The sequence below is a fragment of the Chelonoidis abingdonii genome, chromosome 1, assembly GCF_003597395.2.
Source record: "Chelonoidis abingdonii isolate Lonesome George chromosome 1, CheloAbing_2.0, whole genome shotgun sequence".
In the NCBI taxonomy this organism is placed as follows: domain Eukaryota; kingdom Metazoa; phylum Chordata; order Testudines; family Testudinidae; genus Chelonoidis; species Chelonoidis abingdonii.
Genome location: NC_133769.1, coordinates 6,794,367 through 6,817,948, shown reverse-complemented (window position 1 = coordinate 6,817,948; position 23,582 = coordinate 6,794,367). Strand labels below are relative to the sequence as shown.

The following is a 23,582-nucleotide window of genomic DNA, read 5'->3' as shown; positions in this document are numbered from 1 at the left end:
GAAATACAGATCTATATTTTATTACCCTTTTCTTCTAAGACAAAACACCTCGAAGTCAAGCTATTTCAAAGCAAAACCCCTTACCTGTCATAGTTATCTGGGTCGAGCGGCTGGTAGCTGGCCTGGTAACAATTGATTCTCTTCATAAAGTCTTCCATGGCATCAGTTGAGTTGCAGTCCCTATAATCCGGGCTGGACAATTTAACTTCCTGCAGCAACACAGAAAGCAAATCAAAGAGTCATCGGAAAGCTTTCTGTACAGACAAAAGCTAGCATCTCAGTCAACGGCAGTGCAAACACGATATGTCTCGGAGCAATCAGGCTTGTCTAATATCAGGTGTCAAAGCTCTTCCAAGAGCCACATACAAAGAGTCCACTTACAGCTGGAATTTTGAAATTATAAAAGAAGTAAAGTAAGAATGAATGGTAAGTGTAAGATGGGTAAACACATGGCTGCAGCACGTATCTTGGGTTACCATTTCCACTCTGAATCAAAGGTTACCTAGCTCAAGTGTTTCTCAGTGATTTAGCCTCAACATTTTGTTGCCAAGAAAAGAGAAGTGAGTCCAGTAACAGTTTCAGCTCCCTAACGAGTCGGCTGAGAACACCCACACCAAGGGAAAAAAAATACACCATCCAACTACTTGTAAAGAGAACCAGTGATGTCTATGCAGTCAGAGTGGAACATGGGAAGCACGTGACCTTAGGCAAGATAGTTGTACAGCACGTAGCAGAATGGGGTCCTTCTCCATGAATACCTACTGCATTATAAATAATTTAAATGTCCTGTGCCTCAGTTTCCCCATCTGTGTAATGGAGGTAAAAGTACTTTACTTCCTCCCACTGGCCTCATTTATTAGCATTTGTGACTTGCTTTAGATCCCTGAATGACATATGCTGTAAGGGCACAATGTTATCATCCAACATTTACTCTAAGTTTCTGATGCTGCAGCCCCAAGCTTTGGCATTGCAGCCAACAGTGCTGGTGTTGCAATTACATCAAAGACGCTGACCTTACAATGGCTTACCCATGTCAGTAATATGGAAGCCAATGCAACAATTCATGCGAGTGAAGCTAACTACGTGTGTGTGCAGAACTGTTTGCAGGATCAGGGCCTTGTGTCGTTGCTGTCATTATTATAATTTATTTTCTTATACTGCATCTGAGCACTAACACCCTGTTAATCGGTAACGTCCGGCAAAGCAGAACCTTACACACAATTTTATCTCCAATCACGTAGTTATACATTAACTAACTTGAAGGGAAGTTATTGATTTGTGTAAAATAAGGTGTAAGCTATCCACAGAAATCAGAAGGGAAATAACCAAATCCAGGATAGACAGAGAGAAATCTGGTCAGCTCCAATGTTTTGCTTTCAGTTCTTTTGGGGGCCTGCCCATGGAAGCCAAACTCCCATTGAACTTCACAGGAACCGTGCTCGTATGAGGGTGACAAGATGGACCCCATTCAAGTGTAGGATGTTCCCAGGTGCACCCTTATCTGTCTGAATGTAACTCAAAGCTGTGTAGGTTAATAGTACCATTAAGGGAATTCTATGGAAAGGGGAAGAATGAGTCAGCTTCATATGTGGTGACACCAGACAGCAATACAAGACAAACCCGTGCCATAAAACCTTGTCACCCAAGGATTGAACTCTGGGCATCAAGTCAATGGAGTTTGAGGTGCTGCAAAATGACTTGGAAAGTTGTGATGTAGAACTGGAGATAAGTTTGGGAGTTGGAACAGCGCCTGGTAACAGGTCAGCGGGGAAAGTGAATGTTCATTAAAGAAATAAAAAAAGTCCCTCTCCTCTCCGGCCAACCCTAAGGCAGGGGGGTCACCTCTTCTGACACATGCACAGACAAGGCAGGGCACCAAAAACGCAGCTTCTCAAGAAGGAAGTTGCATGCCATTAATGTTTCTTCCCTAGCTAAGACTTCATCAAGCAAGGGGAAAAGTGTGTAGTGAGGTCCAGTTACTGTCTTTTCTTGTGCATCTGTTTAATAGCAGACAGTAACAGGGTGCTGGCTTAAGAGGCACTGAACCAGCCCCTGTTAGCTCAGAACCTGCTAGCATAGCTCCCATCAAGGGGAACTAGCTGGAGCTGGCAGGGTGTGGCTCTTTAAAGGAGACTGAGAGCAATCAACTGTGAGCCTGCTGAGAGGAAGGCCTATAAAGCTAGCAGGAAGGAAGTAGGAGGAGGGGGAACAGGAAAGTGAGGTGAGGGCCTGTTGCTCCCAGCTCCTGTAAGAGCAAGCTGTTCCCTAAGGGGTTACCTGATGGGTATTGAATTGTATATAGTTGTATATACGTGGTGGTGGGAAAATACTGGGAAATAAAAGCGCACTGGTGTGTGAAAGAGTGGTCTCCAGTGAATTTGTACTGTGAGCAATGAAGCGCTCGTCTACGCAGACCTTGAGTCAAGTTTTCAAAAAGCACATAAGTGACTTAGGATCCTAGTCCCATCGACTTGCACTGAGATTTAGGATTCAAGGTCATTTTTGAAAATGGGATTTATACTCCAGCCACTTAAAAACTTTTGAAAAAACTGCCCCTTGTTATGAAGTTATATTGTGACAAAGCGGGAATATTTTGTAATATTTTTATGAGTCACATGCGTGCCTCAGCTTCCCCCATACTTTGGATTGCTACTAAGTGGCAGGAAAAGGATTATATTTGCTCTCAGGGCAGACTACAAAATATAGATGTGTGTCACCCCATCTGGGTGAAACAATTAGAGTCATTAAGAAACTGGCTGAAACTAGCCCAGATCAACAAGGGGTCCAGAGACAAAATGCAAGCTCCAGTGACTCATAACTTGAGTCTCACCAGCAGGAAGCTCTGCCCAGGGGGGCTGTGAACTCAGCATGGTCCTGTCTTGAGAACAAAGGACAGACATGACCAACAGGGGATAAGAGATGGCTTCTGGAAGAAGCTCGGGGCTCTCTCACCTTAGAATAGACTAAGGAAGGAAGTCAGAGAGAGAGAGAGCGAGCTTGCAAATGGAGTCCAACACAGCTTGGCTGATGAACTGTGTCCTGACCAGAAAGGACTACGCTTTAACCTTAATTTCTCTGTGCTAACCTAAGAACTTCCCACTTGACCAATAAACTCTACTCTGTTTTGAAAATGCTGTTTGGGGGTGACACTGTAAATACAGGCTGGGGTGCGTTAGTCCTTGAAGAGAATACACATCTCTACCAGGAGTCTCCCTCAGTTGCTGAGCAGAGCAGGCTGGAGCCCAGTAGCTCAGTCTAGGAAACCATGAAGCAGGGTGGCCTACCCTGAAAGAAGAGTGAGATCGCCATGGTGGGGAGGGGGCTGTCCTGGCACACTGCAGGTCTTCCTCCAAGAGACTGTTCAAAAGCTGGGGTGTGGCACAGATCCTGTGGATCCCTGGCAGTTACATATTAAAAGAACGGGGACTGGGGAGCTCAGAAAAGATTGCAAGTGATGGCTGTATTCAAATACATTTGCCTAATCCTGAAGGGGCTGCTGGTGCCAGACAGTCTTTACACACTTTCTGCCCTGAGACAGGTCAAAATTAAATATCCTCAGCTGACGTAAATTATCCCAGTGCTGCTGAAGTACAATAAGTTGATCACCAGCTAGGGTCAGATACAATCTGTGCAAAATACAGGATTTAGAAATAGATATTAGCTTTCCATTCTCACCATAACATTGGTGGCAACCACGGATGGGTCATTGCAAACAGATTCAATGAAGAACACCTGGAAGGCAAAGCAAATGCCGGTTGAAGATTGACAGTGAAAGAGGGAGTTTATTATATCCAGTCTGATGTCTGTTCTAATCACTCCATGCCATTCTGAGTAGAATGTTTCAAAACTATTTCCTAATCCACCATATAGCAGAAAGTTTCCCCTCACCAGCTCATCTATTTCATTCTCCTTGGCTTGGAGATCTTAGGGGATAGGAGGGTGGAAATGTTCTTTGTGTTTGGTTCCCACTAACCTGGGCTCTGGAAACCCAGGGTCAATTCCCTGCTTCACCACAGACCTTGGGCATGTCAGATAGGCCCAGATCCTCAAAGGTATTTAGACTCCTCACTCCCAAGTTAGGCAACTAATTACCTTTTAGGACCTGGACCTAAGTCTCTCTGTGCCTCTGTTTTCCCATCTGTAAAACAGCACTTCCCCACCTCAAAGGGGTGTTGTGTGGCCTGAGAGATACTCAGATACTATGACAACTCCCACCTTTTCATGCTCTCTGTATGTGTCTGTATATATATATATCCTCAATATATGTTCCATTCTATGCATCTGAAGAAGTGGGCTATAGCCCATGAAAGCTTATGCTCAAATAAATTTATTAGTGTCTAAGGTGCCACAAGTACTCCTGTTCTTTTTGCAGACACAGACTAACATGGCTGCTACTCTGAAACCTGTCAGATACTATGGTAATGCAGGCCATAAGTATCTTAGATAGATTTTTTTTTTTTAGGTGTGGAGATATACCAGTCTCCTAGAACTGGAAGAAACATTGAAAGGTCATTGAGTCCAGCCCCCTGCCTTCACTAGCAGGACCAATTTTTGCCCCAGATCCCTAAGTGGTCCCCTCAAGGATTGAACGCACAACCCTGGGTTTAGCAGGCCAATGCTCAAAGCACTGAGCTATTCCTCACCCCTAAAGAGTCTGGTGTATACTGACCTTGAACCCATTTTCTTTGGCAAAGTTTAAGACCATTCCTCTTCTCTCCCTTGTTGTATTGGTAGCATCAAAAACCTATACAATAAAAATGTCAGGGCGGTCACCTTCAGGGGACATTTAAATAGCTCTCGGGGGAGGGGGACAGGGGAGTATTGTTTGACAATATATTTGCTGGGGTTTAGAATCAGAAAAAGAAAAAGTAATAAATTCGTCACTTAAGCCATTTTCAGTTATAAGCCTTTGCATCTTAACAACAAAAACATGGCAGTAAAAACCTCCAGAAGGCAAGTAAGGGAGCAAAAGGGATCCCATGGATTTAATTGCTTGTGCAAGGAAGGATGGTCTTAAGGGACTGAAGTTGTGGGTTCAGTTCCTGGCTCTCCCACCACAAGCTTCCTTTGTAGCCTTGGGCAAGTCACTTAATTCCTCAGCCTCTTTTCAGCCCTGCAAGCAGCAGGTAGAATACTCCTAGGGAGGCTGTGAGGAAGACTGCATTCATGTTTGTGAGGTTCCCAATACTGTGGAGATGGGACCAATCTGAAGTCCTGTAATGATGGGAATGGCCTCTTCCCCAAGGCGCTGTTCCAGCGCGTAGAACACAGGCCACAGGATGCAGTTTCACTGGGGGACTGTCTCAGCACTGACAAGGGAGTATTTTGAGGATGGAAAGAGGCCTCTTGTTTCAACTAGCAGCCCCCTATCTGAACTTACCGCGATCTGGCCACCTTCCTCCGACAGGTACAATTTGACGTCTCTCAAGGCGGCTAAGGCACATTGTCTGCAGCAGAGGAACAAAGAGATGTTTCTTAAGTAACTAGAGATGCTTCCAACTCCTCCTAACCATCCCACAACCCATGATTCTTGGTACATGCAAGGACTGACATCCCCTGCTCGACGGTCCGGAGCTGTGTGATCAAAAGCCCCTATTCTAGCATTTACCATGAGGCCACCGGCTTCACATCCATGAGGTTTGCTCACTTTGCAGATGGGAACCCCAATCCTAACAGCCTGCGAGTGACTGATTAGATAACAGCTATAGTGTTCTGTGAACATGAAGCCACTCTGCAGGTTATTCAACACCTCAGTGGACAGCAGGCAGCCTTGCACCTTCTGGTGTCTCTGACCAGCTGAAAGGGAGCTGCAATCCACTTTCTCACCACAGAACCCCAAACCAGGAATGTCAATAGCCTGACCTGGAACTGGAGAGTCCCTAGGCTCCAAGGACGATACTCACAGGGCTCGCTTTTCAGAAATGCTGAGCACCCTCAAAAGTTCAGCTAACGTCAGTGGGAGCTGCAGGTGCTCAGCACTTCTGAAAAATCTTAGGCTTAGATCCTCAAAGGGAATTGGTGCCTAAATCCCTTTCAGGGTCTAGGCCTAAGCCCTGACTGGGAAACCAAACAAGAGAAGCTAGGTGGGGGTGAGGCAGCAGAGGAAATCTTAAGAGACCGGGTGAGACCATGTTTCCAGTAACACTGTTCTAGCTCCAGAGTAATTCCCTTGAAATCAGGGGGAAGGGTTACCTCCAATTTACAGCAGATTTTGGCTCAAAGAGAGCGGGTGGGTTAACAGAACAAGGTGACAGCGAACTTACTTCCGGACATTCATGCCCTCCTCGTTGTCAGGGCGGAAGAAGTCGTAGGAGCTGTAATGCTTCACCGCCTCCCGGCGATACTCTCCCACGTTGAAAACTGCAAGGTGAAGGCGGGTAGTGAGAACAGCATTGGAAAGGGGCCAGCTAGTACTTCCCATACACAGCACAACAGGTTCTAGGAGCATGACAGGATGTACAGAGACCCATCCAGAGATTGGCAGGAAAAGGCTTAACCCTCTCCCTCGCAACACCCCCACTACGAAACTAGCATCTCCTGCAGATATTCTCCAGGGATCCCAGCCGCCAGGGTGTCAAACATGGCTGGGCTCAGCAGCCCACTGCTCCACTGCAAGGAGCTTCTGGCAAGTGCCCACACTCTCCGGACAGACCTGAGAGCCAGGTTCACCCTGGGAGGAGGTGGAGCAAAAGGTTTTAGGAAATCCCTCACACACTGAACTCTGCTGCAAGAAGCCCTTTCAGTAAACAAACCAAATGGGCTTGGCCCCCTTGGCGAAAAAGGAACATCTCTGTAGTCACTCATCAGTGGAAGGGTCGGGGGGCAGGCAGAAGCCACCAAGTAGTCAGGATCCTCTCTCAAGGATCTCTCTCCCCGATGGATGCGGAAGAGGGAGATCCTGCCAGGCTCAATCCATTGGAGTGTTTAACTGCACAGGCACCTTCCCAGTGGGCCAGGGCACATATCTTCTAGCAGGAATGGCTGGTTGGGGCCTCACCTTTTGTTGGGACACCAATCCAATTGAGGTAGCGAGTCAGCTTCTTGGAGATGTAGGTCTTCCCCCGAGCTGGAAGGCCAACCATAACGATCACAGTGGGGGAATTGGTAAGCTGCGGCCCACAGGCTAGAATAGAGAGAGAAAACACACAAGAAGTCATTATAATCCCTCAGCATCATCCCTGCAAGGTTTGACAAAGCAGGCATCAGGGTGCTTACTACTGCTCCAACATCCCTGCAGTGCATCCACAGTTGGAGGAAATCTAATATCTCCCTCTTTAGTCTTCCCTCTCCCCCTCCGAACAACTGGCGCCAGGCACTGCAGCCTCGAGTCTGCAAATTTGCTGACTCATTTTTGCAACAGGATCTGCTGAATGAACACGTGTCAGACTGAGCAGAGATGGGCAGCAGACAGCTCTGGGGTCGCCAGGTAACGAAGCCTGATGCAGTGGCCTGACGAAACCAAGCAATACTTCTTCTCCTAAGCACTGATGTACCGGAAGGAAAGGCAGACAGTCTTATAGCTGAAGCTCAGGATTAGGAGACACGGTTATACATCCAGCTCTACCACAGACTTCCTGCATGACCTTGGGCAAGTCACGTCATCCCTCTGTGCCTCGGTTTCCCCATTTATAAAATGAGGACAATAATACCTCCCCCACCTCACAGGGACAACAGGGGACTACTTCAATAAAGAGCTAGTGGAATGCAGGCGACAATGGCATGATTCATTATGTTTGGTTTGAAACACAAGATACTTCTCCTCAGAACCTGGTTCCTAGAAGAGTTACTCAGTATCCAAGCTCTTTGGAACTCTAACAGGCTGCCTCCTGCATATGACTTTCCAGCAACCTAGACCTTCTTCTATACAAGTGAGTAGTTCATTGGGATTCAAAAGGCACTGACTGAAGCTGGTCCAACTTAGCAGCAAGGCATTTACGGATCGCTGGCTCCTGGCTAATGCTCTCTGCTGTTGCCACTGCCGAGATGGCATTCTGGAGTTGCAGGCAGATGAAGTTTAAGTTAAACCATGCCCAGTCCCCACTTTGTGACTTTGCTTTGTACACCATTCCCAGAGGACTCAAGTGTTCTTGAAGTCCTTTCACAACAACGTGCTTGGGAGCACGGCGTCCTGAACATCCCAGGCACACGGGAAGTGTAAACGTGCTTCACTGCAAGTGACTTCTCACTGAAACAGCCTTTAGTTACTTCGCTCCTGTAACAGAGTGCAACACAAATGTAAGCCATGGCAACGCTAGCCAGACCTAGGCATAGGGCAGGCCTTGTTCAGACTTCTTTCCCCACTCAGCAAATACACCTCCACTGGGTCCTGCAGAATGGCCCTGCCCATTCTAGCCCTATCTGTGCTCAGGAAGAGATCCAAATGAGCTACTGGATTTATGATGCAGAAAAAAAAAAAAAAATCCATGAAAGAGTGAGATGCAACTGCTGCATTCAAAAACTTGCAGACATGACTGCAGGTCTCTAAAGCCCTGAAAGAGAAGGCTATAAACCCCCTGGACAGTCCCTTCCAACCAGCTTTCTTAGAATGAGTAACAGCTTTTAAGTGAACACAAACATGCAACTGACCACCCTCTTGTGCTTGAAAAAGGACAGAAATAGAAAGATGCACATTAGCTGCAGAGCTGTGGTCATTCAGAAAGTGACATTTAAGAGTGAAACAGTCCATTACAGCCTCTGCCGCTTACCACATGTATCTAAAGCTATTTTGAAGCAGGTACTTTTTAAAATTTAAAGCCCGATCTGTGTCAATGAATTGAAATTCAGTTCTGAGATGATAGCAGAAAAAGCACTATTTGACACGGCGGCAGGTTAGCTGTTAAAATAAAGATTCCCTCCTCGTTTAACCTAATTACATGACCGAAAAATAGCAAGATTTCTGAGCCAAATTTCTCTCATACTTAAACATCTCCACCCCCAACAAGGAAGAGTCTCACTGCTCCACAAGGGAAGAGAAAGCCATATGACATGCTCTTGATCCTCAAGGAAAGGACTGGCACTTCCACCAAGTATAGAAAAATGCAAGAAAGGATGACAGCTGTCATTGATGGCATAACAGAATCTGGATTATAGTTGAGTTCCTTAATGCTACTTGGCATCCCATATGCAAAATCTCCTGGTCTTCATGCTAAGCACAAAAAGAGCCTTAAATAAGAGTCACCTATGGACAACTCAGAGTGAAGTTATCGCCAGACCTCATTTTATTCACAAGCCTTTCAAGGACATTTTCCCTCCATTCGTTACACACTGTCAGCCTCATCACAATGCAAGGAGTGAATGTCTTTTGTTATTACAGCAAGAAAAATAAATGTAATAACCGCACAGAATGAAGCTGAGCTTTGTGCACGCAATAAACAGGACTCTCATTCGGCTGCATCAGATCAATCTGGATCATGTGATTTGCTGAGCTCCGCCAATATTTCTGGATGGTGCAAGCAAGAGGCAGATTGCTGAAAGGGGATAGGACTTTTCTCAAACTAGATTTGGGAGTCACAGTCAAATTTAAGGGGTGTAGATTCCTTTCAATGTCTATGGAAATTCCTGTGCATCGAGATCAGGACAGATTTCTACCACCTTGCATCCAAAAAAAAAAAAAATCCTAAAGCTACTGGAAAAAGGACAGCCTGGTACAAAATTATAGCAACAGTGAAAAAGACCAGTTAGATCCTCGAGTCATGTCTCTTGCCAGTGACTGATATAGCTGACTAACAGAGGACTAGATCTTAGCCAACAGGGGGGTCAACATTGAAAAATCAAAGAATGATAGAATGGTTAACTTAAAAAAAAATGCACACAAGTTTTTCTTGCACTAATGGAAAAAAGTGAAATGAAGCCAGTCTTGAAACACTCCAGTAATTGTCATGGTCGGGTCTGTTCAGCCTTGCTCTCCTGAGTTACCACTTCGCCTCCGGGCTCTGCAGTCTGGCTCTGCAGGACGAGATTAAAGGAGGGTTCCCCCAACTTTCCACTTGAGCTCACCAAATCAGAGCTGGGCTGCAGCTATTACAAAAGATCCCCAGTCCCAGACCTCAGGGCAGCACTGCAGGTGTTTCCCCATCTCTACACTCACACCAGCACAGCTGAAGTCTCACCATTGGTCAGGGAGAGTGAGAGGTGAAAGAAGAAACTGAATTTGCTCCCTTCCCCCACAGCAGAAAAAAGGTCCACAACACTGAGCCAAGAGGAATTTTGCAAAGTGTGCTCGACATTAAAAATAAATAGATACTTGAACAGAGAAGGGAATTGGACGGTTCGCTCCATTGAATATTTCATTATTCTTACGCTCCAGTCAATTAAATCTGACCCTGCAAGGATGAGCATGCATATACACATAGGCAAATCCGCAGATCTTAGGGTCTGATCCACAGAGGTGCTGGGGCCTGATCCTCAGAGGTGCTGAGCACACTCACTGCTCCCACTGACTTTAACGGGAGTTGCAGGAGTTGAGCATCTTCATTTGGAAATTTTTCATCAGATACATTTTAAGGAAGGTTCATAAACTCGGGGTTGGGGAGAGTCATTGGAATAAAGGTACCTCCTAAAGAGAAGTGGCAGCTGAGAATTGCATGTGCGCTTCCTTGTTAAGAACCTGATCAAAAGCCCACCAAAGTCAGTGGGAGTCTTTCAGACAGCAAGAATACTAAGCTGCAAGATCAGGACAAACAACAGAATGACACTGGGTTAGCAAGGGCTGCAAAACCGATGTGTGTAATATACCTGTCTAGACTTTTCTACAATGCATATACTTTATAAAAATATACATGCACATGTGCACATACACATTTATATAAAAACACTTTGGTAAATTAGTACATAAAGCATTTCTATGGTGTGTGTGTGCGCGCGCGTACGCACTCTGGTAGCTGACTCCACAGAACTGCTTGCCTGTACACAGTGCACACAGGATACATATATATTAGGTATATAATTGTATAATAATACACACACACACACACACAGGTACACATGCAAGCTGAGCAAGGATGAAGGAAGAGAAAAGTACCAGCCGTGCATCCTCAAATATTCCATGCACACACACCCCTCCCTCTTGTAAAGAGAGTGGCTCTGCCCATTAGCCGTCTGCAATAACTTGGCTTCACAGACTACGTGAGAGACGTGCAGCTCGACAGAAATTTAATGGATCACCATCCAAAGGCGGGAGGGAGGCATCATTTCACATCCATTCAATCTCCCCTAACAAGAAGTCAGCCAATCCGACTAATTATTTCACATACACACAGGCAGAAAAAATTCAAGCTGTTGGCCCGAGAGGCTTTTCGATGATGCTTAAGAGAGACACTATCGCTCCCTGCTTGCCCTGGGATTTCAGGCTATTTGCATTAGATACCAATCTCTATTGTAGCTCAGTATTAGCTCTGCAGTCCGGCGTGATGTTTGTGCTCCTTGTTTTATTTGTATGGAGCAGCTGCGGGCGGGGTGGGGGGGTCCGTGATGCCCAAATGAATAACATTAAGGAAGTATAGTAGGAATCGCCCCCGAGGGGACCCATTCCATGTTAAGGGAGAGTAATAAAAGCTCCATTATCACATCAACTAGCACTTCCACGGAAGTCTTGATAAACCAAAACACATCACAAGTTCCCTCTCCCTCAGTGTTTTACGTTGATGACTGTGGAGTACCGAGCATAGGGGCCATATCTGTTTTATAAGGATTTCTTTAAGAAGTCAAACACCTAAGCGGAGTACCCTGTAAAAGTCCCATCTGCTGTTAGATAATGTTTTCACCTCTTAGCTCAGAGAGCCGAGAAGCCTGGTGAGCAAACCCTGCAAGTGCCGGAGAATGTGGGCCCTGGCAGTGGTGTGGTGCAAGGGTGGGGGGCACCTGGTGGGCAGCCCTCTACCACCAGCACCCAGATAGTACAGCTGCTGCCAAGTCCAATGCCACCCCCACAGGATCTGCCCTCCATCCAGATTGTTTCATCCATCCAGCTAATTTCCCCAGACAGGAGACGTGTCATCCTGCAGAAATCAAGGTCCTGCTGCCACACAGATCTGCAGCCTTCTCCATAAAGCTATTTCCTACTCAGTTTACTCTACCCAGCTGACTGACAAAGGAACGCAGGGGACAGCAAATCCCACATGTAGCCCTGTTCTGGGCAGACTGTGCCATCTCTGACAGAAACCCCAAGGGTCGGGCTTTTTCTTAGCTTTGGCTACACTAGTATAGTTTCTCCAGCTAATAAAATCTCATTTAATTTGACTGGCAAATCCATTAGGAAAATATCGTATAGTTTTCTCTATAGGACCAGAGACCACATTTGTTTTCCTTATTGTTGTAAAACCGTATTTGCATTCAACACACATACACTCTCTCTTTCTCTTTACATATTTCATAGGCAAGAGAGCCAGCAGAGACAGTGGCTGGCTTTTAACTCCAGCTGTTTAAAAGGGCAATGTTTCTGGTGGAGGGACACAAACGTACAAGCCATTTTAAAATATAACGCTTAGCTAAAAGGCAAGACTAGTATCGCTGACTGGCCAAATTACCTCTGTATATTCCCTGCCTGCAGAGCACAAGCAATCCTCACCTCACAACAGCAATATTTGTGCAAAGGTTTCTAGACTGCTTATTTAGGAGTGGTCCAAGTTATGTGACTTGCATCTTTACAGCTTTGCTTACATATAAGCTGACCGACTCCCAAATGGGCAAAATGTATTTTGATGCTTTGTACTGCAGTAACACCTATATGATCCCACTGTTTGCATTTTTGTTTTAATTGAATGGTTCCTTTTTTTGACCACAAGGCTTTCTGTTCATGCATGTTTAAAAAAAAATCAAATTATGAACTAATGTTTCAGCTTTATTATTCACCCCCTTATCCCTGTCACCTCCCTGCTACTCATAAGCAAAATCAAGTCACTTATGCAGCTCATTTTGCACATGGAAGCAAAGGGTGAGAGACTTTCCAACGCTAAGTCTGCTCCCATTGAAGTCAATGTTAAAACTCCAAGCAGAATCAGGCTTTTGACAATCCCAGCCGAAATAACGAGTGATGTTTGTAACTTTACAAAATTAGGCCAGGTTTGCCAGGCCATGACTCTGAAAGTGGGTTAGAGAGATCAGCATCCCCTGATAGGGTGGGTTGTCCCGCCAGACTTCTCTCTATTGGAGGAGCCTATCCAAAGCCAGGTGAAGGCAAATATCCAGGTGACCCACAACTATGACAGCACCCAGCCACCACCACTTGTCTCATCCTGGCAGAGCTAAAAGTGAAACAAGATGGGGGCGGGGAGAAGGCTACAGACTGTACTTCTTGTTCAAGATAATGGGACTTTTTGATATACTACACCAGGGAGAAACACTTTAATCAGCTCTCCTGGGGAAAAACGGGGATGGTAGATGCAGTGTTGTTGTACCCCTGTGGGTCCCAGGATATTAGAGACAAGGTGGGTGAGGTAATATCTTTTATTGGACCAACTTCATCAGGTGAGAGAGACACTTTGGAGCTTACCCAGAGAGCTCTTCTTCAGGGGATAGTATATGAGACTTAATTAATGTTTCTAAAGAACGTGGAGATCCCTAGCTACAAGAGGCTATAGAGATGCAGTTTGGCACTGCATCCTCTGCAGTTCCTTAACGAAGAGAAGAATTAGGTACAGGGATTTCTTTTGGAGGGAGGTGGGACTGCACCGGGCTCCGATCTCCCGTACGTGGGAGAAAAGGGGCCCTGGGAACAATGTAGCAGATATGCTTCCCCTCTCCCACCCAATCCAGCAACGCTCCATGTGGGGAAGCCACATCAGTCATCTCCCAGCACGACAGATCCCTGGTCTCCTCCCTCCAGCAGCCCCAGGGTCAAAGAATGGGAAGGCGGCGGGTCTGGATCCCGCCCGCCCAGGCGAGGAGCGATGCGCGCTCTCGGATGCGGCAAACCCACCGCCATTTCCAGCTTGTGCCCCACCCAGCACGGAGGAGTCCCACGCGCCCGCAGCAGTCCCCGCCTCCAGCCATGCGTGCGGCCGGAGCAGGCGTGCTGCGGCTAGACCGAGGCTAGGGAGCATTTCAGGTCACCCCCCCCTCGCCCATGCCGGCTGCATTAAGGACACGCAAACGGGGAGCTACGGGCCGGTTAGACGCCCATTCAGGCGCACAGCTCGCCAGCGGCATCGGCCCGCCGCGTGCAGCAACCCCAACCCCTCCCTGCTCAGCCTCACACGGATGCTCTGCTCAAGGTAAAGTCGTCAGTGCAGACGTGGGAGTATGTTCGTTCCTCCCACCCACGCCGCTGGAGCCCCGGCCATGTCCAAGACGGGACAACGCTTGATTTCTAGGGAAACACTATTCCCGAGCCTGCCCGGTACTCTCCTCTTCGGAGTACACGTCCACCGCTCCCCGGTGCAATCCTCCTTCGTGTCCAGGCTATGTTACAAGCAGCGCCATGATCCGTTTTAAAATACGGGGCGATGCTCGCCCGAAGGGATAAATCAACGGCACAAGGGGCGGCCCCTTGGACAAAGGGAGGAGCGGCCCCCACCCAGCATCCCACTCACATCTTTTGGGAAGGTGTGTGGAATACACGGCTCCCCCCACTCGCGGCATCCCACGCCCACCGAGCGCCGGGACCCGCAGCTCCCGGAAATACACCGCAAGTGAAACAGACTATGGTCCACCCTGCCGGTGCATTAGCGCCTCTGCGTACGTGCGAGCATCGCTCAGGCTTATCATCCATCCACTCCCCGCCCTATTCCCACACATCTGTCCGCCCCCCGCCCCCGCTGTGCTATACTCACATCTGCGGGGCAGCGCAGGGTGGTTATCATTGGGGAGCCAAATCTTCTGGATCCGGCTTTGAGTCAGCTCCATGGGCATTTTTACAACTAAGGTCGGTTTGCGCTCCGTGTCCGGCTTGGTGGATAGATGCACGGGAAAGAGAGTAAAAAGGGCCTTTTTTGTTTGCTTTTTAAACACGCGGGCCCGGACGCTGCAGCACCCGATATCTTTACACGCTAGTCCTAAGGCTTCTGATCATGCAGCGATTGCAAAGTTAAGGCTGGGACACTGCCTTGAGGGGACACAGCCAAAAGCAGCGGCGAGGAGCACGTGTTCCCCGGGACAGGAGGGCTGGATTCTCGCCGACCAGTCAGCCTCACGCCCCTGCAACGCTGCTCCGCGGGTGGAATTTCCCCGGGGGGGCTTCCCTCTGCAGGAGCCGTTCGGGGAATGCCACTGAGACGGGTTCCCGGGAGCCTGCCTCCACCTCCTGCCTCTCTCGTGTGAATGCCCCGGCTCCCACCTCGCCGCAGCTATTTCTACAGCAAAAGACCGGCCGGCAAACCCTGCGTCACCTGCAGCCCGCCCCTAGCCGCCAAGGGCGGGGGAGATGCTTTGCGGGGAGCAGCCGGCATTGGAGACGCCAGCGCGTGCTGCCGTCGCGTGGCGGCTAGGCGAGCTGCAGCCACCCTGGGGGGATTTACGATCAACTTTTTCTTAGACAAAGGACTCACATTAGTGAGACAAGCGTGCAAAAAATCCATACATGGCACGGATAATCCACGCGACTCTAGAATAATTTTAAGAGCGCACCGTGTCGCTCCAATTTGTATGTTTACATTCTCTATCTAGCATTATATACTAGTCTGGCTGCAATACTCACAGGTAAATACCGCTGCATGCATATTTTATGCACACACTGTATATAATATATAGGCACATTTATTGCACAGACATAAACATCTTGAAACTATAAGGGTATAGTTCTCATATGCATAAGAAAAGGGGGAATTATGTACTGTATAGTAGCTCTAAAATATAGACATATAAATATTTTCCCACTGAACTGTATTGTGAATACACTAAATCCCAAATGGATTATTTCCCTGAGATATACACCAAATATCAATGGATTATTTCCCCGTATATTGTGTATACACAATGCACAAGGATGATCTCCGCTCCATTAAGGGGTGAAATATAAATGCAAACATTTTGTATTAAAACCAACAAAGAAAAATCCCTGGCTCTATCCTATTTCTGCCTGCCCCATTCAGGCTTCTGTAACCTTTATGCAACCGATCGGAGATCAGGAGCTTATTTTTATAGTATAATAATATTTTATGTTTAATATCGACCATTTTCCCTCCTCATTGAAAGCTAGGCTGTATTTCAGCGCGCGAACTGATTTTTTACACACGCGACACAAAAGGCAAAACGCAGACAGGGGTGTGGGCTGCCGGGTGCAGGCACGTCCCTCACGTTCCGCATGACTCTGCGGGGAAGCCTCAGCCCTGGCTACAGACGCTCCTCTCATCGCAGCTGGATGCACTTGCTGCGGCAGGGAGATGCAGCCCTAGGAAGAAGCCGCGCCCGGCTCGTTCTCCAGCGGGCGCCGATCGTTACCTTCTCCTGCAGTTCTTCACAGAGGGGCTTGCTGACTGGCAGGCGGCTGGGAAACTCCAGCACCCAAGATTTAGTTTAGCTTGGTTATTACAGGAGGAGCAGCGCGTTGTTCCTATTGCTAGGCACTTATTCCTGCTGGTCCAGCAGCCCTGCATTAACAGCATCACCTACTGATCTGATGCTTTTATTAACAAGCATAGTCATTTACACACTACAATAGTAAGATTAATGGGGGAAGTCACTAGTCCCTAATATCCAAGTATTAAGGACACAGAACCTGCGGGGACCCAGGACCTATGCCCTGTGAAGGGCTCAGCACCCTTCATACTCACTAAAATCAGCAGAAATTTGGGGTCTCCTCTCTCTCCAAATGGACATAGAGGCTTACCCCAAAACCCATAGAAGGGGATCCTTCTATGGACTTTGGATCAGGCCCAGAATGACAAAGGCAAGAGAAAGCTCTTGTGCACAAGAATAACTCATGAGGCTGATGGGGGAGGGGAAGGATAAACGCTTAATATTGTCCTTGGCAAAGTTAATTCCCTGCAGGATTAATGACTGATCATGGTTAGATTCCAGGGAATGACCTATAGGGTCCATTAGCGTGGTGCTGCCAGGTCATTATTTCACAGGAAAGGCAATGCACCAGACTGCTTAAGGTTTATTTTTAAATTGACAGATTTTTATCTGAGGGCCAGCTACCTCTCCAGTTTAAAACACTGCTTCCAGGCCACGGCACTGCCTTAATGAAATCAGTCCCAGGGTGGCTGAAATAAATTAGCATAGCAAATAAAGATGTGAAGATAAAATTATGGAAGAGCCAGAAAAATATACCCCAAGCTTGTATGGGGCATGCCCCCAGTATTCCCAAAGCTGCTTCATTTAGATATGATGGGGCAGATCCTTAGCTGGAGTAAAAAGTGTGGTAACTCCATTAATTGCAATGGAGCTATGACAACTTACACCAGGTGAGGGTCTGCCCCCATGCAGTTACTTCATTTAGGTAGAAAGTTTAGAAGCAGTGAGGAACTGAAGAGGTGGTGCTGAGCACAATGTAAACACATCAGCAGACAATCACACTACAAGTGTCAGATGCTATAGGCCCTTATGCAATACTGGGAGTCATGAGTCTGCTTTAATCATTTTTAACATACCTATCATGCTTGAAAACAAAGCCATTCCAACAAATGGGCACAACAAGATTTAGAGTGTTAACTAGTTTTTAACACTATATAGTGTACCCCTGATTTCTGGAAGTAAATCTATATATTTTTGTTACAAACATATAGCGAGAATGTATAATTGGCCACAATTTTACTTTGCAATAAATATACCATCACCCATGTAAAGGTAGCCTTGATTGAGGAGATTAAAATGCAAGGTCCCAAAAAACACTCCGGGGTGGGGGGGAGGGAATCTAATAAGAAAGTTGGGGAAAAAATCCAAAAGGGCTTGGCTGGTAAAAAAACAAATTCGTATGTCAAGAGCAGAGAGAGTTGTTACAAAATCAGGAAGTGTGGGACCCTGTAGATCAAACAGTTAGATGCTACAATATACAATTTAAGTACCAACCACCCTTGCTATAGCCACAGCATACAGGCAGAATTATAGAATCATAGGTTTAGAAGGGACCGCACAGGTCAGTCTACCCCCCTTTCAAGGTACAGTACAGCTGTACAGCCTCTGATTTGGCTGTATCCACAGAGGCAAAGGCATTCAGTTTTCTCCATTCCATCAGTGAAAGAATTTCTCAGGTCAACTTTCTTCAAGGAGTCACAATGAGTTTCAAGGAAGAGTTTAGTTGTGTCTGAATTGCAGTGGACTGAGATGCTGCTGCTAATGTACAGCAGCACCAGGTCCACTAAAGTCTGTAATTTCACTCCTGATTTAAAGGTGACCTGAGAAGGCAGGAAAATGTTTTCATGTTCTTATCTGATGACATGTAAACTTTTTCCTCCTGCTTGTTTCTTTGCATGAAAAATTAAGATCTTGCGATGCCACACTACCCCGGAAAAGGATTAAGGTGGCCACTGGAGAGAGGGAGGTGTTAAGTTACCTGACTATCCACAGCTAAAGGATAGTTAAGCTTGATAGGCAAGCACCTCCTGAAGATGGAGTCCAGCTGGGCAGGAGAAGGCAGGACTGGCATAAGGTCAGAAGAGAGAGCAGAAGGAGGCTGCAATGTGGAAGCCTGCAGTCAGTCTCTGGGCTTAGAGCGGGAAAAGGAGGAAACTCAGGGAGGGAGTAGAAGTCCTGGACTCCTGGCCCTGGGGGAAGGGCCCACCCAGAGGGATGATGGAGGAGGAAGTCTGACAGAGATGGAATAGGAAGCAGTCCAGGAAACAATAGCAGGATTTTGGGATGGAGCTGACCTTGGCTGCTGATTGTAGGGTCCCCTAGGCAGAAACCTGGAATAGTGGGTGGGCCCAGGTTCCCCTGCCTGCCACTGGGGAAGTGGCATAAGCTTGAATTGGAGGACTGCTGGGAATAATGCCCAGTCAGCTAGTCCTGAGAGACTTTGGAAGGGAGAAACCATAAAGTGACCTGGCTGGAGGGCCGAGTCACACAGAGGAAGTATCAACTCCTGGAGCGTGAACAGGGCTGCAGCCCACGAGAGATGGAAAAGGGGTCTCAGATCAGGCAAAGCTCTTTCCCAGATACAGCCATAAGCAGGCACCCCAGTGGTGAGCAGAGAATACTGTGACACTGGACGTTTCCATTTTATGCGTCTGACGAAGTGGATATTCACACATGAAAGCTTATGCTCCAATACATCTGTTAGTCTTTAAGGTGCCACAGGACTCTTTGTTGCTTTTTTGCAGATCCAGACTAACACGGCAACCCCTCTGATACTGTAACACTTGTATATCTTGTTTATCCTGGAAGACTTGTGGATGACTGGAGAACTGGTAGGGTAGTGACATCACAAGTACCAAGGAAGTGAAACCTGACTGAATTAAAATCAGAACCCCTTTCAATTAGGCTGCATAATAATTATTGGCCAAGATTCCCCAAAACAGGAGCCTAAAGTTAGGTTAATCCTTAGGCACGTAAGCGACCTGATTTTCAAAGGTGTGAGCACCCAGTTACACCCGCTGAGTCAAATTGAGGATATGTTCATTGGTGTTTGTGCAGCACTCAGATGCTACGCTGGTGGGGTTATCTAAGCTGTAAAACAGCTTCCGTCTAAAGTGCAGTGGTAAAAAGCACGACTTCTCATATACCAACTTGCTTATCACACTTGTAAGTAAACTTCACACGCTGCTTCCCCAATTCCGGGGGCCATGAGTTGTTTAGTTAATTCCCTTTTATGAGGGCGTGAGACTGGAAGTCACTTAGCAGTGGCCATCTGTGTATTACTCAGGACTACGTGTCAGGTGGCCCGTCACGCAGCATTCCCTGCATGTCACCCAAGGTGAGGGACGCCTCCATCAAACAAAAAGGAAAAAAGCCAGTTCTCTGTGGACCGCAGAGCCAGAGGGAATGGACAGGCTCTGGCTGTAAAGAAAGATGCAGAGGGAGGAATACAAACAACAAAAGTCATTATGGGATATTCAGGAAAGAAAGAATCCTGTGATTTGGACCCAAAAGGCTTCCTGTCCATTGGTCAGCCAAATCCCACCTTTTAAAAAATGGTGCTACTAAAGGACCTAGCTAGAGATTGATCTAGGTGGCGCTTTATCTGCAAGGAGGCTTCGTCCCTTTAGGATTTGCCATGCTGCTGCTGCAAAAATAAAGTTACCCTGCACAGGTTCTTATCCTTCTTCAGTTCACATACAACACTACAGCCCCTTCTGTACAGCAGCAGCTAAGGCCCTGTACCTTGGAAATTCCATCCAGCCATCCAGGGGTGTGTACAGCCTTTATCACGAAAGCACTGAGTGCTTCCAAGATCCGGACTAGAGGTACATGGGCAGAGCTGTGCAGGGTCCGAAATTGGAGTAGCAGAGGGTGTTGCAGGTGAAGCTGTATGTGCATTGGCAGAGTTTGGGGAGTAGATGGGATACTTGCATAGCATGTGCACATAGCACAACTCACTCTAGTCTAATGTATGCTAGTTCCTTGCTTGCTATCAGGAGACCCAAATGTACCTCCTTTTAAAATTAAACAAGCACATTTGCATTTAAAAAGTAGCCTAAACAAGGCAAGACTCAAAAGGAAGAAAATGTGTGGAATTTAAGAGAAAAACAAGGACCTCTTGTCTACACACAGCAGGACCTGGAAATACAGTACACTACTATTTCCATTATACACCTCCCTTTGCTGGCTTCAGGAATTTAGAAGTCAGCATTTGAAATTGGCTTTTTGGCTGCAAAGTCTACATGAGAGAACTTCCCGTGTTATTCTGGGGGCGGGGGGGAGGGAGTCATTTTGGTCCATTTTCACTTAAGAGGGGGAATTCTGTGCATGATATTTCGGTGGATTTCAGATGCTTTTTAGTTACTATCAGATTCTACCAACATTACTCACATTGAGTAATACCCTCTCCTTCCAATAGCCCCAATGAAATTGGCACAGTTAAGCATGGCAGAATTAGACCCTGGATAAACCAGGGCTTCTAGCCCCGTTGGAGAGAGAGGGAATTGGAAATGGCTTTAAGTAGCTCTGGGCCAGTAACCTTTTAGTTCTGATCTCCTCAGTAATAATCTCTCTCCTTCTTTCTCTTTTTATTTATCTATTTTCTATTTTATTTATTGTCCTTAAATAACATACAGGAAAATGTTCTGTGCTTGAGATTTTTTCAGTCCCTATGGCAGCTCTGAACAACAATTCACATTAAAATTAACGGAAACTGAATGTCAAATACCCTTTTGGCCATTTTGAAGATCTCAGCAAAATCGGGAAGAGCTACTTGACTGCTCAGCACTTTTGATAATCAAGCCACTTATTTAGGTGCCTAAATATGCTCTTAGATGGCTTTGATTTAGGTGCCAAACTCCCACTGAATTTCAGTCCCCTGGGCTCCTTTAAAAACTGGGGCTTGTAATTTCAAATTCTTGGCCTGCGTGTTTAATTCTTTTTTGTTTCTCTGCTGTTAGAAACATGAGCGTCTGACACCAAAACCCACATGTACGTGTGCCCTAAGCCTTCTGGACGCATGAGTCAGTCTCTGAACATAGCAGCTGCCAGGCCTTGTGTCTCTGATGGGTCAACCCAAAGCCCCAGAGCTAAATGCTCCAGACCTTTGGAAGAACCTGGACCTGAATTTGGCTACTTGGGTCCATCTTCAGTAAAATCTCTCCTAATAATATCCACTGTACAGAAATAAAGATTAACAGTGATTTATTTTTGAGAATGCTGACTTCCAAAGAACATGACTCCTATTCTTATTCCCAAGGAAGCTTAAGTGGAAAGCCGATGTCACATCCATGTTTCATGGTCTGAAGTCTGGAGAGGAAACCAGATTCACTGCTCCATGATGTGGCACAAAAAGTGCAGCCTATAGACTGCACAGGAACAGACTGGATCTGTCAGAGAAAACTGATGATAATATGCAAAATCTCACTGACTCAGAGAGGGACTTTACATATTTGTCATTACAATGTCTTTGGACTTAGCGTGCATGCCAGATGTCAGTGTGTATTGAGATTATTATGCAAAAGATGCCCAAAGCTTAATGGCTCGAATGGCCCGTATCACACTCCAAAAAGAGCTACTTCCAGGCCAATGAGGAGAGTTACAAGAAAAATAGTGAGCATTCACTGGTAACTATCCTGGAATAGAACTATAGATTCAGTACATGGATCATTTAATGGTTACCTGTTTTGTTCATTCCCTCTGAAGCACCTGGCATTGGCCACTGTCAGAAGACAGGATACTGGGATAGATGGACCTTTGGTCTGACCCAGTATGCCCTTCTTATGTTGTTCTTATTGGGAATTACGTCAGATTCTGTTACAAAATACTGTACCCAAAACCACTGTACTTTCCCTGGGGGACACAGGAAATGACTGAAAGCCATGTAATGAGGTTGCAGAAAAAGAAGGCAGGGTTTCCGTTTTTTAAAGTTGATGACAAAGGCATGATCTGAATGCAGGCCAAGGAGCCAGGACTTGAGGCCTAGATTCAACAAAGTACTTAAAAGTGTGCTTAAAATTAAGCACACGCTTATGCACTACTGAAGTCTTAAGCAGCTACTTAGGCGCTTGGCTGAATTGGTGTCCAAGGCCCAACTCCTCAAAGCTATTTAGGTACTTAAATACTTTTGAAGATCTGGGCCCAAATTCCTGAGCTCCAACAACAACTCATCGTGTGGCTTTGGAGAGTCACCTATCCTCTGTAGGGCCTGAGTCCGCTGAGGTCAATGGGAGTTTTGCCACTGACCTCAGTGGGAAGAGGATGGGGGGTTGAATGTGCCTCAGTTTCCCTATCTATAAAAAGGGTATAACTTATTACCTATCACCTAATGTTCATAAATAACCATCGAAGTGCTAAATGTTTTATATCACAATAGTAGCAAAGGTGTCTTTTGTTCCATTTGTATAACAAATGGACCAGTGTTTCCAGTATTTACGTACATGTATGCATGGCTCGGTTTCTTAAAAAAAATAAAAAGCCAGACCCTTTGGAAACCCAGAACTTGTCTGCTATTTCCTGGGAGAACCTGGGGCTTTCAAAAGCACAATGAGAGACTATGGCCATTTCATTCTCTTGGGACCTGGCTACGAAGCTATTTTCACTGCCAACAATTCTCTCTTGCTGGACTTTGGAAAAACTTGTGAAAAATCACTGATGGGAAAAGTTTGTGGAGTGGGAGGTTTTGCGAACATTGGGAAATATTTGCATTAGGGTTTGAAAAACTAGTGGAAGTCCACAAGGAAACCAAAACTCTGCATTAGTGAATCATACCCCATCCCACAAGCCAGGCTGATACAAGTGGATGGCATGTATAGGAGATATAAATGGTCTCCTCTTAGAGTCCTCCTTTTTCCCTCCCACACCTTCATGTTTCTCTGTCTTGTTTGTCTCTCCATCCTTCCCAGATTTTAAGGCCAGAAGGGACTGTTAGATCATTCAGTCTGACCTCATCCATCACACTGGCCAGAGAAATTCACCCAGTGAGTCCTACAGTGGAGGTAATTGTTCTGTCCTCTTCTCCATTTTTAACCCTATTATTACGACTGGATTCCTCTCTCTCCCCTACCTCTTGCCTTCCCCCTCTCAGCCTTTGCTCTTTTTAGCCCAGGCTCTATTAAATAGATGTTGAG

At 46.4% G+C, this 23,582-nt stretch overlaps 1 protein-coding gene and 1 long non-coding RNA gene across 5 annotated transcripts in view; one reads left to right on the top strand and one right to left on the bottom strand.

Moving 5' to 3' along the window:
• PFKFB3 (6-phosphofructo-2-kinase/fructose-2,6-biphosphatase 3) overlaps positions 1 to 23,582 on the bottom strand; it is a 71,447-nt gene that overhangs the window by 16,077 nt on the left and 31,788 nt on the right. For 3 of the 4 annotated variants that reach the window (XM_032773576.2, XM_032773575.2, XM_032773580.2), the window contains exons 1-7: positions 14,769 to 15,261; positions 6,998 to 7,123; positions 6,264 to 6,360; positions 5,381 to 5,447; positions 4,670 to 4,744; positions 3,676 to 3,732; positions 85 to 209 (exon numbers count right to left, since the gene is read on the bottom strand). In XM_032773576.2, coding sequence (XP_032629467.1) covers positions 85 to 209; positions 3,676 to 3,732; positions 4,670 to 4,744; positions 5,381 to 5,447; positions 6,264 to 6,360; positions 6,998 to 7,123; positions 14,769 to 14,847 — 626 coding nt within the window. In that variant the 5' untranslated portion in view covers positions 14,848 to 15,261. Of the gene's footprint in view, positions 1 to 84; positions 210 to 3,675; positions 3,733 to 4,669; positions 4,745 to 5,380; positions 5,448 to 6,263; positions 6,361 to 6,997; positions 7,124 to 14,768; positions 15,262 to 23,582 lie in introns of those variants that run through there. The other variant, XM_032773579.2, reaches the window with a different exon arrangement.
• On the top strand, positions 18,237 to 21,670 carry LOC142046569 (uncharacterized). The gene is made up of 2 exons (XR_012655515.1): positions 18,237 to 19,283; positions 21,414 to 21,670. It is a non-coding gene; the product is annotated as an uncharacterized LOC142046569 (long non-coding RNA).